The 19,705-nt window shown below is 43.5% G+C and overlaps 2 protein-coding genes across 2 annotated transcripts; one reads left to right on the forward strand and one right to left on the reverse strand.

Annotated features, from left to right (window-relative positions):
* On the reverse strand, positions 570–5,819 carry LOC8058937 (GABA transporter 1). The gene is made up of 6 exons (XM_002458748.2): positions 5,657–5,819; positions 3,372–3,602; positions 2,159–2,256; positions 1,826–2,012; positions 1,588–1,718; positions 570–1,425 (listed from the first exon to the last, which is right to left on the reverse strand). Exons 1-6 carry the CDS (start codon positions 5,778–5,780, stop codon positions 811–813), a joined length of 1,386 nt encoding a protein of 461 aa, XP_002458793.1. The 5' UTR covers positions 5,781–5,819; the 3' UTR covers positions 570–810.
* LOC8058938 (nucleobase-ascorbate transporter 12) lies at positions 14,249–19,383 on the forward strand. The gene is made up of 10 exons (XM_021457700.1): positions 14,249–14,840; positions 14,942–15,039; positions 15,137–15,307; positions 15,442–15,542; positions 16,061–16,196; positions 16,292–16,342; positions 16,444–16,731; positions 17,073–17,307; positions 17,427–17,713; positions 18,895–19,383. The coding sequence occupies exons 1-10, from the start codon at positions 14,381–14,383 to the stop codon at positions 19,114–19,116; spliced, it is 2,049 nt and encodes a 682-aa protein (XP_021313375.1). The 5' UTR covers positions 14,249–14,380; the 3' UTR covers positions 19,117–19,383.

The following is a 19,705-nucleotide window of genomic DNA, read 5'->3' on the forward strand; positions in this document are numbered from 1 at the left end:
TTTTTTATGTTAAAAAAAAGATGATCAAACTTTCTTTAAGTTTAACTAGGTTTGTATAAAATACTAATAGTAATATTTATATCTCTAAATAAATCTATTATTTAAAAGTATATTTAATGAAGTGAAAATAATACTTGTTTTCTGACAAAGTGAGAAAATATATTGCTTTGATGATACTAATTATGTATTATAACTGTTAATATTTTTTTATGTACGTTCAGTTAAATGTTCGATTTTGCGAGAAGTGATAACGACACTTGTTTTGCAACCAAGCGAGGAGTCAAGTGCGTATATCTATATTCTTGGGCCTTGTTTAGTTCACCCTGGAAACCAAAAAGTTTTCAAGATTCCCTGTCACATCGAATCTTATGATACATGCATGAAACATTAAATATAGACGAAAACAAAAACTAATTACACAGTTTAGCTGAAAATCACGAGACGAATCTTTTGATCCTAGTTAGTCCATGATTGGATAATATTTGTCACAAACAAACGAAAGTGCTACAGTTCCGAAAAATTTTCACTTTTCGGAACTAAACAAGGCCTCGGCTTACTTGCGAGCTTCCTTAGCCAAGCAGGAAAACACATTTTTAGCGTGTTTATACTACCATAGATCGTACACCACTACAAAAGGAACAGTACCACCGTCATCTCCATGATTTACGGACCACATATCAGCCAGTCGTCCGCACAGAAACACCGTCGGGAATCGGGATGGTCCGTACCTGATATTTTTTCACGACAAAACGCTCACGAGTCGCGACAAAACATCTAGGGCGTTTACAGCTGCGTCAGTTTTGGCTCTCCTCACACGTTGGCGAAAAGCTTGTAAGTTTTGGCGTCCAAGGCAATCTGCCGCACCGCCGCGACGGACGCGATCACGGCGAGCCCCGAGAAGACGACGGCGATCGTCGTGTTGAGCCAGAACAGGAACCCCTTCTTGGACGGCTTGAAGGTGACATTGTAGAACAGCGCTGGCACGGCGAAGTCGAGCGGCAGGAAGCCGAAGGCGCCGATGAGCGAGTTCATGTCCCCGAAGAAGGGCAGCATGGCCGCGACGGTTGTGGCCAGCGCGACGGCCACCGTGCGCGACACGAGCCGCGGCAGCACGTTCCGCGGCGCGTACTGCCCCTGCTTGGCGTCCGACAGGAGGCCCTCCAGGACCTCGTTGGTGGGCTGCAGGTACACCACGCCCACCGCCGAGAGCTGCAGCAGCGTGAAGAGCTGGGTGACGAGGAGGAGCCCCTTGGGGATCACGGCCACGCCGTCCACCATGAAGTTGCTCAGCAGGGTGCCCTGCGCCTGGTTGCCGACCGCCCAGTACCCCGAGATGGCCACGCTGAAGAAGGTCGTCACCACCACCGCGTAGCACAGGCACAGCCCCCGGAACATCTTCCCCGTCACCGGCGCCGCCACCGTTGCCTGAACGAGAAGGCACACATTACAGTTTACATGGCAAAGTCGATCGTTACACGAAGTTGTTGTTACGATTGCGACCATATGTATATCATTGTCCACGGCTGATGATTACTAGGAGTAGTAGATTATTTGATTCAGAGCTAGCTTCGGATGATCAGGGGGCACCTGTATCTCAGGGATGATGCCGTTGCCATACGTGGTGGCGATGATGGCGATGGCGTTGAAGACGCCGAACACACGGTTCTGGGTGTCACCCGAGACGGAGTAGTCCTTGGGCGGCGCCTTATCGGAGTTTCCTGTCATGTTGCATCGTCGTACCGGTCGATTACTACTTGTCACTGGAATTTTTTTTCCATTGAGCTGCTGAAATGCTGGTCCAGGAACTACTAGGTGCTGTCGGTACCTAGGTATATGGAGCCGGCGACGGCGCAGAAGCTGTAGGCGAGGCAGAGCAGCAGGGAGATGAGGTTGACGTGCCGGAGGGAGTGGAAGGACGGCAGCTGCGCCAGGATCACCATGAAGACGCCGAAGATGGCCACGAACACGTACAGCTTGATCGTGCCGCCGGGGTTGGCAAGCAGGTAGATTGCCTGAAAGTGAAGTAGGAACACACATTCATGCTCAGGCAGTCAGACACGTCGTCAAGGAAAAAGAGTAGGAACGCATGTGATGAATCATATCATGCTCGATCCATCATCTCTCTGCCATAACTTGCAGTAGGTAGCATCGGCAGTACCTTCATGCTCTGTCCGGCCAGGAGAGTGCACCCGATGACTGCTCCGAAACACACCATGAACTGGATCGGCCCAATGTAGTATTTTCCCCATCCAGGACCTTCAGCATAATCAAAGCAAAGTTCATCAGATATCAGTGAACGTGTCTGATTTTGGCAACTCACGATATCTTTTCCCAACACGTATATTTGACACCGACTACTCGTCCTATCTTTAGTATCTGGTAGCTCGTGATGTCATAGATGCTTCCAGGTTTGAGAAACTTGCATGCCAGTGAATTATGATGGGAAGTCAAGTCAGTGTGCTGGTTTTCCTTGCAAATTTCCAACGACTTTCAGATCTGAACTCTGAAATGGTACGTTCCATAGGACCCCGGACAAAACTGTCAGCGTTGGGGGCCTTGGCCTATTACTGTTTTCAGAGGAACTGCGCTGAACCTGCGCACATAACGTGCCCTGTCTTGTGGAAACAGTTGGGTTTTCTCTGCGTTTATCTACTACTAGTACTTGTACTAATCAACATGAGCATATTGGAAGCCGCTGTGCCGACAGAGACTGCCGCCTCTACCTTGACCGATCTGCTGTCCTAGTCGTTGGCCACGTGCTTTGATGTTTCAAGTCTGAAAACCCCACTAAAACAACGGGCTAATAACAACGCGTGGCTGGACAAATTTGGCATCACGGGGGTTAAGTTCAAAGCAGGACGATTGGTTAAGAAACTGACTTAGAGATGCAGTACGCGTGTTGATGCTGTGCCAAAGTGCCTAGTATAAGAAAGTCTGTCTCTGCATGCATATGATTGCAATCGGCTATGGGCAGCATTGCCCTAGCTTATTAGGATATACACACAGGGGCAGATAATAAGCTCTTAATTCAGTGGACGCACCAATTAATTGGTGGTTTTCAAAATGCTCAGTTGTGCAATTTTGCTACTCCTTGATGCGTTCGACCTTTCGTCGGATGCACCCTTGTTATTAGCACAACTATCTACGCTAAGTGCATCTATCAACGATCAATGCTGTCTGATGACCGATAATTGGCATCTTGGACCCTGTAATTATTTCAGGCTGCCAGTGGACGCGACGAGAATGATAGTGTATGGTTAGTCCAATTGCAGTCGTCATCATACTATAGTTACCATTTAACGAAAAGCTCTCTTTGAGAGGTTTCAGCCAAATTAAAGCAGTTACTGTCGGTAGATATATTTATATCTGACCTAGTATGTCCGTGGCCATGTCCCTGAAGCGGAGCTGTCGGCGGCCCTGCCGCGCGTGGTGCTCCAGGACGAGGGAGATGAGGTTGTACGAGTAGAAGGTGACGACCGCGCCGATGACGAGGCAGATGATCCCCGCCGCCCACCCCAGCGACGCGAACGCGAACGGCAGGCTCAGCAGCGCCGGGGCCACGATCGACGTCGTCAGGTGGTACCCGCAGTGCAGCCACGAACCTGCATGCGGCACATGTATAAATCTCAATGTTTGTCACCCCCAAAACTTCAAATTGAACATGATCCAAATTCAAAAGACTTTCATTTATGAAACACAAGTACGCATAGAGAGTTTGGATGATGAGCTTCCGTCAAGTACGTGAGTGTGTGCTGTACTGCTATCCACGTGTATACACGTGCACCATATATAGATCGTATAAAAAATAAATATACATCATCTCTCTGAACCGATACATTCGTCAAGTTTTCAAATGTGCACGTCACGACTTTATCAGGTCCCTTGAGAAGATTCAGTAAAGCAGAAGATACCGAAGCGGCGATCGATGTGCCTAGTCCAGACTGGTCAAAAGATGCGACTTTGGGAGAAAGGGAAACTTGCTTCGTCAAGTGTATACCTCATCGTCGGCAAGCAACTCAACATGTACTTACATTTCTGCACTTTGATTCGTTCTTAAAATTCCTCTGTGAGGTGCAGCGAATATGGTTAAAGCGGAGCCTAATTAACAACACATACTGCCAACTTGCCAAGCCCTTGGCCAACCTCCCGGTCCCGGCCTATTTCTGCCACAATTGTTGCTCCTCCAGTGTGTATGCAACATGGGTGCATGATGCTTGTAAGTCAACGAGGTGATGATGGCCCGAACTAGCACACGGACCAAGTGGTCATCGGATCCGTCAAATAAAAGTATAAAAAACCCACATATTTAACTAAACCAACTGAATTTGGTTAAAGATGTTTTCTTAAATGGATGAGCGGCTGTTGTGTTAGTTGGTCCTGTTTCAACTGCCACGACTAAATACAAATATGCGCTATTCCATGGAGCATCAAATTTCGTCACTCGTTGTTGTTTAGTAGTCGTGTGATTGGGGCCAGGCTAGTTTAGGCCTTGTTTACTTCCCAGAAAAATTTGCAAAATTTTTCACAATCTCCGTCACATCGAATCTTTAGACGCATGTATGAAGTATTAAATATAGACGAAAATAAAAACTAATTGCACAGTTTGGTCGAAATTGACGAGACGAATCTTTTGAGTCTAGTTAGTCTATGATTAGACAATATTTGTCAAATACAAACGAAAGTGCTACAGTGTCCATTTCCCAAAATTTTTCGGAACTAAACAAGGCCTTAGGGGACAGATAGTATGGCACGCACATGTTGTTGGAGGCTGGAGGCTGGAGCATTCATCGCTGAGGCATCGGCGGCAGGGATCGGAGAGACACCCGCAAGTACACCTTGTTTTGTCTCATCTTTCTCGGTTGCAAGACGGCAGGCGATACGTGCCGCCATGACCATGAGCAGGGATGTACAGAGACGAAAAGTCATGGAAGTGATAAAAGCAAGGAGACGAACGCATCCCGGCCGGGCACTACCGTAAAGTGAAACTGTGAAAGGAAAAAAGAAAACTTTGGACGGCCAAGAGGGTAGATAGATTGGCAAGAGCATTGAAACATGCATTCACTCTCCGAGAACTTTTGATCAGGAGGGAGGTGGTCTGTGGTCAGAGGAGGAACAGTAGCATCAGCTGGCCAGGTCATTTGCCAAGCACCATTCAATCAATGAAGCTTCATCTGCTTTATTTTTTTTTCAAAAAAAATGTGTGTGTGTGTGTGTGTGGGGTGTGTGTGTGTGTGTGGGGGGGGGGGGGGGGGGGGGATGGTGAATCATCGTCTTCTCGATCTCTCGTCTGACAACAGCACTTACTGATAGCTGGGGTACGCAACCGTACCGTGAATTCACTACTGGCTAGTTCTTGGTGATTAGGACTGCAATCATCTCCAGATGAATCAAGCAGAACAGCAGTAGAATCGCTAAGGTCGTGTTTATTGTTTAGCAATAACCACCAGCTATTCTGCTTATTACTTACTTACAGCAAAGGAGGATAAAAAAAAAACAACCTCAACGTACGTCTCACCGTGAAGCTTGCTGGTGCTCAAGGAACACAAAGATGCATGCATGGTTGCAGGTCGGTAAGCAGACACACATGCTTGGTGTGCAACCCGGAAAATATGGCAAGAACGAAAGAGACGCCGAGGTAATTAATTAGTTAAATCACCTTTGGACTGGAGCACGAAGAGCGCGCCGGCGTCGAGCTTCTGGCCGACGGTGTCCTCGCCGGCCTCCATCTTCTTCGCCTCCTCATCCTCCCGGGTCGTCGCAGCCACAGCTCCCATCCCCATGTCGTCGGCGCGCGGCTGTGTGTGCTGTATCGGCAAGCTGGGCGCGGAGCTCGCGAGAGCTAGGCGGCTAGCTATATACACGGGGCTGGGCTGGGCTGGGCTGGTGCGAACTGTATCGAGGGCGGACGAAAGGGGCAGGCAGCTCGCTGCCGTGCAGCAATCTTTGTTTTGTGGGGTGTGACTGGTTAAACGGCAGCGACGATAAACAAATGGTGACTGACAACTAATAATAATGTAATAAGGAGAACATGGCGATTCAGACTGATGGCATCGACTACGACAATACGGAAAACGGTGTCCAATTGTTTTGTTTTTTTTTGAATGAACGGAAAACTAAGGCTACTGCATAACGCCTCTGCGCTGTTCGGTTCAAGTACTTTTCAGTTTATAATGGACGCTTTGCGTTTGCTCTCAAAGATTTACTACGTTGCTCTCGCATCAACGTTGATGGACCAACCGAGACATAGTGCATCTTGTGGCTCATGGTGTATTGCGCATTGCACCAGACCAAAGTCCATCATGTATGTAGTGAACTGAACACGTGTGCATGATGTCCACTTCACCAATGAATGACCACTCCAGAAATTCACCAACACGTGAGTATCTCTGCTACCTGAACATGGAGATAGCAATGCTCATTGCTACTTGAACATGTTCGAATCTCAGCTCCACTACTTCCATCTTATCGTTTCTATTTTTTTTTCTCGCTTTTCATTTTTTAACTATGTATCCTTTGTTTGTTTTTTTTAATATGAATCTGTGTGGCAACATGAACCAGAGAGGGACCTCACCTAAGAAACTTCAAACTTCATCGTCAGGAGCCTAACGAATCAAAAAATGAAGGCGTCATCTCTGCAGTTTTTTTATAAAAAAAATAATTATGAAGGATCTCTACAGTTTAAAAGTGACTCCTCCAGAAAGCTTCCCTCGAGGAGCCATTTCTCGCACTAAAAAAAAAAACTCTGCCAAAGTCTCAAGGGAATCAAGTAAAATCAGGAATCTCAATCCCTACTTCAGTCAGAACATTCGCATTCTATCTTCAAATAAATATTAATTTTAAAAATTGTTAGCTGGTCAGTATTTTCGTCGGTGATGATTGTCTGCAAAGATACTGAAGGAGACGTGACAGTTCTGGATATGTCAATCGTAACGGGATTGGGTAAGTAGCGTTCGCTATCAAGTACAGTATCAACAACTAGCACACAGATAGCACGGATCCTTGACATTGCTATGTCTTTAATGAATCTAGTAGCAGCTTGAGTCAATATCCAATGCCGAATGCTCCCAGCCTCCCACCCCTGACCCCTTCACAACTGGAAACTGAATTTAGTACAGTGAATTCTTACAAAATTTCGATAGCAATCTTTTCAAAATTTTCAACGTTTGGCAACTGAAGCCGGCTGCCAAAATTCCAGACTCTTTCAGCCGACTGGAAACTGGATTACGTGTGCTTCGTTTATACAAATATTTCTGTGGCTGCTAGAACAGAGTAAATTTGTTTGCATGTAATGAGTACAGCCACATCGAGATCGGAGGGCATATTAATATAATGGGGTATACACATACACATGCATCCATTGGTGCCTGCAGATACACGCAGCTCGCCACTAAAAAAGGTGTTACTTGTCGACAAGTGTACATCACGGCATCACCAAGCGAAGTGACGCCGCAACTGAAAATAAATAATAAAGATGTTCATGATGAATAACAAAGTATTATATAGATAAAGGAATGGAAGAAATTGACCTAATTTTTGTTCATCCTGTTCGTTTGCTGATGCTAATTTATTACGAGAGAAAAACATTGTTTTATGTATGAAAAATAATGCCGATTCTGCCTGATAACCTCAAGCACCTATAATCCATTGCTGATTTAGGTGAGCCGAGCAGCCTATATCGTCCATTGCTGGTACTCAGCTTTGACTTGCCTAGATCGTAGGAATTTTGGCACGTGCAAGGACGAAACCATTGATCTTTCCAAATGAATAGCAAAGCACGCATTTTCAATGTAAGTGGAAGAGCAGATAACGTTTTTTATTAGGCCTTGTTTAGTTTACACCAAAAACAAAAAAGTTTTCAAGATTCCCGTCACATCGAATCTTGCGGCACATGCATAAAACATTAAATATAGATGAAAACAAAAACTAATTGTATAATTTGTCCGTAAATCGCGAGACGAATCTTTTAAGCCTAGTTATTTCATAATTGAATAATATTTGTCAAATAAAAACGAAAGTGCTACAATATTAAAATTAAAAAGAAATTTTGGATCTAAATAAGGCCTTAGTAATCCAGATGCAAGAAAGTGCGGCGAAAGCTTAAATTTTCAGTGAAAAAGTGCATCCACTAAATTTTATTAGTGGGCTTTGGTAAAATAGTGATAGAGATTAAGTAGGAACATTTATATAATCAAACTAGCATAGATGACCAAAAGGACAAGTAAAACAGATGATAGGGGACGTGACCCACTATGGCACAACTCATAGGAAATCATGCCCATGTTGACAATGGTCCAATAGCTATGTTGGCTTTGAATCTGACTTAGGGCACTCCCAATACTAAAAACATATTAATTTCTATAGACTATATGTATAGAAACTATGATCCCAATGGATAGTTTCTATACAATAATTTTTTATCCAATCACATTCATTCTCTCTCCATTCTCAACCATATGACTTCATGTCTTGGATCTCGTGTACACATGGTTTCTAACTCAGACCCAGTTTCTATGATTTTTACTCTCTCTCTCTCTCTTCAATAATTATCTTGCTACATCAGTATAATGCTTAGGTGGCACCATAATTAATGTCTATAGAAATTATGATAAATTTTGTATTGAGAGTGCCCTTACGCATATAGTTCCCACCTGAACATAGCTAGATCAAGGATAGGTCCACTAAAACTCGACCTAGCAAAGACCATTAGTGGCCACAATATAAATACTTCTTTCTAACATGAGAACCCAAGCCAAACCACGTCTACACCTAGCCACTAAGCCATCGACCATCGTAACTCCTCAATAGTAATCTCCTCCTTCTCGCCCACATAGCGTATCATACACTACAAGAAAACCAAACATCAACGACTAGACTCTAACGACCACATATAATATGTGGTCGTCGGATGCCCTTAGCTGGTTTCCTACGGACTTTAGATGTTGCCCGACGACCACAATCTTGGTGGTCGTTGTCCAGACATCGAATGTGGTCGTTATCGCGTGAGCCTTGGCACTTTTTTTATTTTCCCACACTTTTTTTAGTTTCCCGCGATGGTTTTTGCCTCTGGTTTTCATATACAATGTCTTGTGTTTCATCGCAGTCATTTTTCACGGAGTGAAGTAGGAGGACATGAATTAATAAAAATATATATAAAAAAGTTTAAAGAAGAAGCAAATGGGATCGAACTGGTTACCTCTCGAATAGCCATTGCGAGCTTAACCACTCGGGTGTTTCCACGTTTGACTTAATGTAGGAATGTAGATTATTTTATACACGAAATTTAGAAGTGATATTAAGTTTAATTAAAGCTTGATCTAGTAGCTCCATAAGAACGAAAATCTAAATCAGCTAGTCCTCCACAGCTTCATCCCCACGTCATGGCCATTGCTGCTGACATTGCCCCACCCTAAACTTCAGCCTCATCGACTCCATGATCACGAGTCTGAGCTTCTCGAAGTCGCACTTGCACACCTCCAAGCTATATTCGTGCTCGATATCTCCACCCTAGCTACTAGTAGCGTCTTTCAAGACCCCTGGCCCCCCTCTTCTTCCTTAGCTCCGGCTACCGAGCTGTTAAGCAGAGGCCAAGCCACCGTGACAAGCCAACATGGTGCCGAGTGAGAGCGAGCCGTAAGTACCAAAAGTAGCAAAGAAGATGATGACCGGTTGGTTTAGCTAAATAGTGGGAATTGAGCCTTTTTTTTGTTACTTAAGGTTAGCACAAGAGGCAAACAAAGGGCCCACTTTGGCTCGCCAAATCCACAATCCTCCAACATCGTTTGACTTTCGCGCTCAACTTGCTAAACCCCTAATTCTGCATCGACGTGGTCACACAGACGTCATCGTCCAATGCCAGGCGCCACCCACGGCTCGCTGCCACCCCACTTGTCGTTCAGTGTCGCCCACTGAGGAGCCAGCCATGGCTCGCCGCCATGCGCTAGCGTGGCCCACTGCATGTATGCTCGCCAACAACACCACGAACAACAGAGGGATATGAGTGCTAGTTTAACTCGTGGATAAAGAGTGATTATTTGTAAGCATCTACATCTACAAAGATTATTTATACATGATCTCTTGATTTATTTATTTGTTGCTGATATGAAATTTACATATTGCAGGGAGCAAGATGAAGAGCATCGTTTCTAGCATGATCTCACAGTTGTTCATCAGAAGGCATTTGATGGGTGGATCCCTTCAAGCATAGCTTAGTACTACCTTATGTTAGCCACTATTAGTTTCATGATTTCAATTGTGTTTTCTCCTTGGTCACATGAACTATCCAGGACCATTGTGAAGTTGAATTTGTGAAATGTTGAAAATTAATTCATTTATTGCCTATTGTGTGAAACATGCCATTGTTATGTTGCATAATGGTTGCTGGTGCTATATAGGTGCCATTCCGATATAAAATTATTAGTGATAAATATATGGTTGTTGATGCTATAGAAGTGGTCACTAATACCCGCTACATTACCTTCTAGAAACAATTTGCGACCACAAATGTGGTGGTTAATGCATTATGCAAGATGGCACTATGATATTAACGATGACAAACATGGTCGTTGTTACTGTAAACGTGGTCGTTAATGCTATAGTATCAACGACCAAATATTATCCCGTCGTTGAAAAGTTAACGACGGGAAATTATATGTGGTCGTTAATTGTATTAACGACCGAGCCTTTAACGACCATGGACGACCACATTTTTGTGGTCGTTAAAAACGTTTAACGACCACATATCAACTTTTAACGACCACATATCCCGTCGTTACTGCCACTTTTTCTTGTAGTGATAGCCACTCCTCTTCTGTTTGTCACTTACTCCCTCCGACAGCTAAGCTCAGTCCCCTCCCCTCCCTTGCCAGGCCACTAACATTTTTGTTTGTTTTCAACATTTTTTTTTAAAAAAACACATCTATACCATTAGTCAATCTTTTTTCGAATCTAGACCCCATGGTCAAAGCCACGAAAACTAGGTGGCATGGCATGCTTTAGTGGAGCTGACGTGACGGGGGTTCGACACCATAGGCCATGACGCTGACCTTTGGTGCCACAGATCTAGGAGTCAAACCTTGCTACCATAGATCATAGTGTCGAGGTTAGAATCTAAGGTTGCACGCACATCCGCCGCCCAAGCCTCTAGCAGTTCTCTCCTCACTCTCCCATCACCCTTGTGCTCTCTCTTTCTCTAATCTCCCTACCATCTCTCATCTCTATTTTTACCATTAAATCTTTGATTCTCTCAGTGGACCTGCAAGAGCAAGGTATCCTCTCTCTCCTCCTTGATTTCTATGTTTTTCATTTGATGTACATATTGTCTATTTTAGCAACCCCTGCCTGTTCGGTTGTCTAAAAAGTCATGGCTGAAAGTACTATTTGTTGATTTGTTGTAAGATAAAACATTGCTGAATAACTGACAGATTCGGTAGATAAGCTTAAGCGAACATGAGTTTGGAGGTCGTGGTCCATTATGTGATGATTAGTGGATGAAAGGTTGATTCCTTTGTATGTTGTATGAGCACTGGTGTACAAGATTGATTTCCATTGCAACTACGGTCTTGATTCATTGAGTAGATAGTTGTGCGACCTGCGAAAGTGAAGTCAAAATTTCCGATGACACATGAGGTAGTGCTTATCACATTTTTGTACACGAAGGAATTTACTTAAAAAACATGCCCCCTTTCAAAAACCAAAATAATAGACTTTACATCGCTCATGAAGGGTACTCCCTGTGTCTTGTAATACAATACATTCTATAAAGTTTAAAACAACTTACAAGGACTCTCAAATAACGTATGTACCCATAGATTATTTTAATTATAGAGTTTATTCTCAAACTGTAGCTTTCTTTTTAACAATTCTTGCCAAATCGAAACATAGTTATTATATAGAATGTATTATATTTTAATATAAATTTTAGAAGTTACGCTGTACTCTATTTTAGGACGGATGGACTAGTTGGTTACACACTCCACAACCCAATAGTCTATGGCCTAGGTATTATCAACAATGGGGTGCCGGGTACGTCTCGTAAGTACTCCGTATAAGCTACTTTTTGTTTTCTTTTTTCTTTTTTTCCAATCTCTATAACTAATCATGTTTACCGGATTATAAGGGAGTAACAATAGTCTTTGTTTGGCATAGTTTCATCTTTGAGATCTATATAAAATTTGGAGTTTGTTGGGTTAAAACACATGTTTCTAATTCAAATCAATTGTTCAAGCAAATGCATTTAATGTAACACAGCTCTAAGAATGTATAAAGCTAATAAACCTGTTTGGAGGGGCTTCGGAGCACTTGAGGTGGAACCACTTTTTGTGACTCTGGCTCCTGGTCTAGAAACGGTTTCAGCTTCTCTACTTCATTAAAAAACAACTTCTTCTTCTTAAGTGTTTGGTAGGACTACTTCGGCTCCTCCGTAGAAGTTGCTGCCAGAGCCGAAGCTAGAGCCCTATCAAACAGACCCCTAAAGAACTCTATAAATTCATCAAGTTGGAGCTGTGCTAAATATACCATTAATCTCAAAACTAGGAGGTGTGTAGGCTTAAGTCCATAAGAATACATATTTGAAATTTTGAAGGAAAAGCAATTATGCTTAGCTTGTAAATTTATAGAATGTTCAATGCGCATAATATATAAGCATCTCTAAGAGACTAAGCTATTAGATGTTGGGATCAATAAAATCACAGCAGTTGCCTTAGCACTTTTATGTGATGGCCATGAGGAGGAGGGAGGGCTGAGGGGGTCTGGACGTCGAGCACCCCCAACATGTCGATGCCCCTACTATACTTCCTCCTCAATTTGTGTCTATATTATTTAGGTCTTGTTTAGTTACATCTAAAATCTAAAAACTTTTCAAAATTTCACATCACACTAAATCCTGCGACGCATACATAAAATATTAAATATATATATAAAAATAATTAATTACATAAATTTTCTGTAATTTACGAGATGAATCTTTTAAGCATAGTTAGGCTTTGTTCGCTTGTTTTATAAGCTGTACCTTTTCTGTCAGCTAGTAGTGTTTTTTCTCTCATAATAAATCAGCGAACAATACTTTCAGCTATGGTTGGATAATAATTGTCCTAAAAATTTTCACCCCAAAAACTAAACAAGTCCTTAGAACTAGTCTTTATGTTCTCTTTCTCATATTCTTTGTTTATATTATTATTGTGATATTTTTTGGTCTAAGGATTCGATTAATCGTTTGGAATTTGTTCCTTTTTCTTTGTAATATTTATTTTCATCTTTTTATGCATATGTCATAAAATAATCAATCTACGCTATTGCCTTGGCCACAACACTGATACAATGACACTTAAATTATGGTAAAGTCGACCTACATGTACAAAAAACGTGCTCATATTTTTAAAAAAAGGTTTCAAAACCAGTAAAACTAGAAGAATTCTCCGTTCATTGCCGTAAGTATAAATAAGAAATATAAATATGTATTGTCTAATTAGACAACTTATATATTTATAAAATTAGGTGGCTTGCTGACGTAGACGTTACAATTGTATGAACTAATGGATTTTAATTGTGTGTAACAATGGATTGACTAGTTGTATAGCTGGCATGTTGAGAAAAATATGTAGTGAAATTTTGCTTTATAAGAGTATAAGATAAGATATGTGCTATACTGCTAAAGATATTAGTATCGGTGATAATGCGGAAGATAATACAGAACAAATAAGGATCTCCAAAGATTTTGCTTTAGGGCCGTTTGTTTAGGCTGTTTTTTGGCCGAAACCGTTCATATTGATGCTTGGCGGTATAAAATACAATGTTCCTGACTGGATCGGTATCCCGTGCGAACGGAACATGCCTTACAAAGAACGACAAAAAGACTCTTCGCTGGAAGTTCATTAGGGCCTTGGAAGGGGATATTTTTTTATCATAACCACGTCGAGTGCGTGGGGATGGTGCCGAACCCAACCTTGAACCTTATCGTGTATTCGTGCCCGTGCCTAGTGGTAGTGGCGAAGCAACAAGAGCAGCCAAGTGCCAAACAGCGACCGAGTACGACCTCGCAGTCACGCACGCACCACTCGTCACTTGACCCGGAAAACCACACCCGTCACACCTGACCTGACTCTCTATCTATCCGATTTCAAACGCACGCCGCACAAAGCCCGCAACGTCCTCTGACGCCGCGGGCCCCGCCCGCCCGCCCGCCCGCGTCCGCAGAATCTCCGCATCAGCCTCCGCACGCCCGGATTTGTACGCGTCCAGGAGGAGTCCAGCTCACTGCCGCCCGCCCCTCGCTCCCTCCACACCCCACACTCCCCTAAAACCCTCGCCACCGCCACTCCCCCCCGCTCCCTAGCACCATTCCCCAAGCGCCGCCGCTCGCCGGCGGCGGTACCCCGCCCCCGCGATGTCGTCGACCTCCGGCGCTCTGCCGCAGCCTCGCCGCGGGCGTCCCGGCCCCTGGCCCCCTGCGCCGCCCCCGCAGCCGCAGGCGCAGCCCCTCTCCTGGGCTAAGCGCACGGGCTTCCAGTCCCGCGTCTCCGGCGAGTCACTGCCTTCGGCTTCCGCCCCCAACTCCGGTCAGGTCCCCCTCCCTCGACCCGGTGAGCGCCCTTCCGATCTAGAGTCGGGCCCGCCGGCCCGGCCCAGCTCCACTCTCCCTGCCCCTCCTGCCGCCGCGGGAAATGGCGAGCGGCAGCATCCCCCGCCGCCGCCTCCTCAGGCGAGGACGAGGAGGAGGGACTCCGATGGCGGAAGGCCGAACGGCCAGGCGGCCGCGCCTTCGCTTCCGCGGCTACAGGAGGAGGAGGAGGCGCCGGAGCGGTCGGCTCATGTGAAGTACGAGCTCCGTGACACTCCTGGAATGCGTAAGTGCCCGACGGGGGAAGAGAAATGTGCACGGGTGATGTGTGGTATGCGGTAATGATGTGCGGTGCATTAATTTGATCGGTTTTATGCTGCGTTGCAGTTCCTCTGGTGGTATACGGATTCCAGCATTACATTTCCATGGTCGGTTCAATCATCCTGATCCCTCTCGTGATGGTCCCTGCTATGGGCGGCTCGGCTGTGAGTTTCTGGAATCGAATTTGTTGTATCTTGTGCACTATCACTGATTTATCTGGTTTGTTACTGAAGAAGTTATATATGGTCCTGTTTGGGTCAGGATGACATGGCGGCAGTGGTGTCCACAGTGTTGCTCGTCACCGGGATGACTACATTGCTGCACATGTTTGTTGGAACGAGACTGCCACTTGTACAGGGTCCATCCTTTGTATACCTGGCTCCTGCACTCGCGATCATCAACTCCCCAGAATTCTTTGGGCTCAATGATAATGTATGCATAAATTTTTGTGTGTTTGTTGCTGCATGCCTAGAACATGGCAAATGTTGCAGTCGTGCAATGCTTGCTTGTTTCCTGTTCTCTACTAGCAGTCCTGACTGAGCTTAACAACTTGCATTTCATTGCAGAATTTTAAACACATAATGAAGCACCTGCAGGGAGCTATAATAATTGGAGGTGCATTCCAAGTGGTATTGGGATATACAGGACTCATGTCACTATTTCTTAGGTATACCTCCTTTTCTGTTGATAAAATATAAACCCGTTTCTTGTGCTTCTAGGTGTGCAATGATTAATTAATGCAGATACATGATTGGCCTTAGTAGTGAATGAATAAGAAAATAGTTTTGGTGGCATAATCTCAGGGAATTTAAGATTTCATCTGAAGTTTTGTTCTGATTTCTGAATGCCAAATATCTAAAGTATATAACAACTTTTGCATGGGTTTGGAATCATCTTTCACATGGCCATACAGTATGAACAATGCATAGTCATATTTCTTGAATGTTGATGACTTAAAGCTACAGGGATCATTGTTGTTACGTGTTGGCCACTTCGTATTGGTCTCTAAGTGTAAACCGTCTGTTTCCAGCCATAAACATCCTTTGTGTTTCTGTAACTGATGAATACAATACTCATGCACCTCGTCTTTTTGTTGTACAATTCACCATATGTTGTGGCAAGTAGTAATACTCAGGTGATATATATACCTTATTTGTGTGTTTTGTCTTCATCTGCTTATTTCAGGTTGATAAATCCAGTTGTCGTCTCACCAACAGTTGCAGCTGTTGGGCTTTCATTTTTCAGTTATGGTTTTGCTAAAATAGGGACATGTATAGAGATGGGAATTTTGCAGTTGTTGATGGTGGTTATTTTTGCACTTGTGAGTATGCAGGAAATAACTTTTTAGACACAATGTGATATAATGTGAATATTTTTTATCCTTCTCTGATCATTTATCTATTTAACTTGCTGCAGTATCTCCGGAAAATAAAGTTATTTGGGTACAGAGTATTTCTTATTTATGCGGTAAGATTTTCACTTATGATGTTGATTGAATCTGTGGATCTGTGCTGCATGTTGGTTGGTATGAGAGACTAATTTCTGGACTACTAATGCTACCTCTTTAGGTTCCTCTTGGATTAGGAATCACATGGGCTGTTGCTTTTGTTCTCACCGCAACTGGAGTTTATAGCTACAAAGGTTGTGATGCAAATATTCCTGCCTCAAACAATGTATCAGCCTTTTGTCGGAAGCATGTATTGAGGATGAAATCTTGCCGTGTAGACACTTCACATGCCTTAAGATCTTCACCCTGGTTCAGATTTCCCTATCCATTGCAATGGGGAACTCCAGTTTTTAGCTGGAAAATGGGCCTTGTGATGTGTGTTGTATCAGTTATTGCTTCTGTTGATTCAGTAAGTTGATGATTCCTCTGAAGTTTGATTCTAACTACAATGCTTTCCATGGTGTCTTTACCTTTCATAATAAATTTGCAATGTATTATTTGGATTAGATCTGCCCCAGTAGCACATTACGTACATTTGTAAACTCCTCGATAATGATCAACTTGACATAGGCTTTCTTCTTGAGCACTTATTTTGCTCTGCTAATGGTTCATGGAAATTAGCTAGCTTAGTAAAGACAGTGTCTTCTTTTTATTACTATATTAAAAATCCAGAAGCAACCGTCTGACTCCAGTATACTTATGATTCAAGTTTGTCTCTCCTAACAATATGTCGTGCCTTTTCAACTTAAGGTCGGTTCCTACCATGCATCATCTTTGTTTGTGGCTACCCGGCCACCAACATCTGGAGTTGTTAGCAGAGGTATTGGTGTTGAGGGTGTATCTACAGTATTGGCTGGTCTTTGGGGTACAGGAGTTGGTTCTGCAACGATAACAGAGAATGTACACACAATTGCTGTGACTAAAATGGGTAGCCGAAGAGCAGTTGGATTTGGTGCTATTTTACTCGTACTGCTTTCTATTATTGGTAAGAAACTTATTTTACATTTTCAGTTAGATGAAAAGTTTATCATGCTATGAGCAAAGATAATCAAAGCATAACAGACATATTTCTTGCTTATCAATGTTATTATGACCCCTTTGTAGGAAAAGTCGGTGCCTTCATTGCTTCTATTCCTGATGTTATGGTTGCTGCTCTCCTTTGCTTCATGTGGGCTATGCTCTGTGCTCTTGGCTTGTCCAACCTTCGTTACAGTGCTACTGGAAGCTCTAGGAACAGCATTATAGTTGGGCTGGCTCTATTCTTGTCCCTATCAGTTCCTTCATACTTCCAGCAGTACGGTGTACATCCTAGCGCAAACTCATCAGTGCCAACTTACTTTCAACCATACATTGTTGCATCTCATGGACCTGTTCACACTGGATCTGGCGGGGTATGTACTCAAACTTCGAGTCTTTTTTTTTTCATCAGAATCCTTTATCCCATTCTGCTTTTTATTTGTGGTATTATTGCCTAAAATCCAGGCAAATAAAAAACTGTAACCTTAACTGGGTCCTATAGGAGCCTCTGATTTGTTTGCCTGCTACAGGCTTCCACCCTATTGTTTCCCGTGCAGTAACTGCATGTGCAGCTGTGCCACTGCCATGTGGGCCCTGCGACCACCCCTCTTCTGTGTCCCTGTACCTTGAACACATCTCTTCTCATCCCGTTTCTGGTGCCTTGAACACATCTCTTCCCCATGCTCTTTGTGGCCAGCTTGCCTTCAACTTGCCTTCAACTGCACAACTCGTCACTGGCTTATTAGGAAGGCAAACCGCCTAAGCTTGTTCCTGTGCTGAAATTGTTGACCAGCACCCAGACGGCATCGATAAGAACGAAGTATCAAAGATAATAGATAGATTGTTGGAGGGGTCTGACTACATAATGATCAGCTATAAATAACCCAATTGAACGCTATAAAATAGTAGTGCAGCTCGTAAGAAAAATTGAACTTTGGGGGCTTTATTGCTGCCCAAATGGAATAGTTTTGGGATTCTATTGTTCAACTTAAAAAATGAATGATGAAAAAAAAAGATAGCATGTGAAGACACTGATTGAAGGAATTATGCGCTTGTCGCTTGGCAGTTCAAGATATGTGCTTCAACTGAAATTTGTCAAGTACTATGATAGCGGTAGTAGGTAAAAAATCTGATGCTTGACTAAAGTACATGTTGGGTTGTTTAAGCTTGAAGGATGGTGAATTTTATTACTGTCCATTTTCATGCATCTTCATGCTCCTTTGGTCAAGTGGTTTCAACGATATTCTTCAGTTTACTTTGCCTTTTCCTTTAGTTCCATCTCCTCACAATGTTGCGCTAGGGAAGCCAAAAGGAAAAAAAAACGTCTTGATTTCTATGATTATTCCTTGAGATCCGAATGCCTAAATTATTGACTTGTACTTTCAATCCAACCTGATAGAGGGCCTATGACTAGGACACTATTATACCTTACTTTTTTTAAGAAAGGAGTTACAATCCTATATAGAGCATGTAACGTCCTGTCATCTTGTTTTTTTGACAGCCTTGGTTATATCCAAGCATTTCACTGTAATTTCGTTATCTGCTTGCGTTTCAGGTGAACTATGTCCTCAACACGGTACTTTCACTCAACATGGTCATTGCATTTCTGGTTGCTCTGATACTTGACAACACAGTCCCTGGCGGTCGTCAAGAGCGGGGGTTGTATGTATGGTCAGAAGTGGAGGCAGCGAAGAGAGAATCGGCTTTCATCAAAGACTATGAACTTCCTTTCAATATTGGACGCCTGTTCAGGTGGGTGAAGTGTGTTGGCCTATAGCACAATTTTGGGTAGTTTGTAGTTATGGAGAAGTATAAACATCTCAAGCTTTCATGAATCATGACTGACCGTTTCTCGACAAGCTGGTGTATATCCTATATTACTCCTTAGGTTAGTTAGCATGTTCTGATCCTGATGTATCTAATTTTCAGATACTTTGAGACTGCTGTATATCATCGCTGACGGTCCTGTTATTTAGCTGGTTTTAGGGATATTAATTTGTTGTACAGGCCCGGTTAAAAAAAAAACCCCTGAGCTATACCTGAACTCCTATCTGGTTTTGTGTTAACTTAGGTACACAGGAATTCCAGTTTGTTTTGTAGTCAATAGTCATTCCAGAACCGCACTTTCGTAAAGTACAGCCTACTGGGAATTCATATTGCCGTGCTGAATTTCCATCTCAGATGTAGTACTATGTTTAAGGTCGGCTTCGTAAATTATCACCTTTGAGGCTGTGACCTGTCAGTAGGGTGATCGCTGTGGCTGCAGTCCCCCAGCCTAATCCTGACTCTAGCGTGCGTCCTCTTGCGGATGCCAGCGCAAGCTGTCAAACGGGCATGGAAGCTGGCGAGCGGCATTGCGGCACGCC

This window comes from Sorghum bicolor, chromosome 3 (genome assembly GCF_000003195.3).
Source record: "Sorghum bicolor cultivar BTx623 chromosome 3, Sorghum_bicolor_NCBIv3, whole genome shotgun sequence".
NCBI lineage: Eukaryota > Viridiplantae > Streptophyta > Magnoliopsida > Poales > Poaceae > Sorghum > Sorghum bicolor.

Bases quoted from the DNA above. Each gene is read 5' to 3' on its own strand.
- LOC8058937 (XM_002458748.2), bottom strand. From the start codon at position 5,780: ATGGGGATGGGAGCTGTGGCTGCGACGACCCGGGAGGATGAGGAGGCG. The intron at 2,257-3,371 runs GTCAGATATAAA...ATTATGCTGAAG, and splicing joins CATGGCCACGGACATACTAG to GTCCTGGATGGGGAAAATAC. The intron at 1,426-1,587 runs GTGCCCCCTGAT...CTTCTCGTTCAG, and splicing joins GCATCATCCCTGAGATACAG to GCAACGGTGGCGGCGCCGGT.
- LOC8058938 (XM_021457700.1), top strand. From the start codon at position 14,381: ATGTCGTCGACCTCCGGCGCTCTGCCGCAGCCTCGCCGCGGGCGTCCC. The intron at 15,040-15,136 runs GTGAGTTTCTGG...TGTTTGGGTCAG, and splicing joins CTGCTATGGGCGGCTCGGCT to GATGACATGGCGGCAGTGGT. The intron at 16,343-16,443 runs GTAAGATTTTCA...CTACCTCTTTAG, and splicing joins GAGTATTTCTTATTTATGCG to GTTCCTCTTGGATTAGGAAT.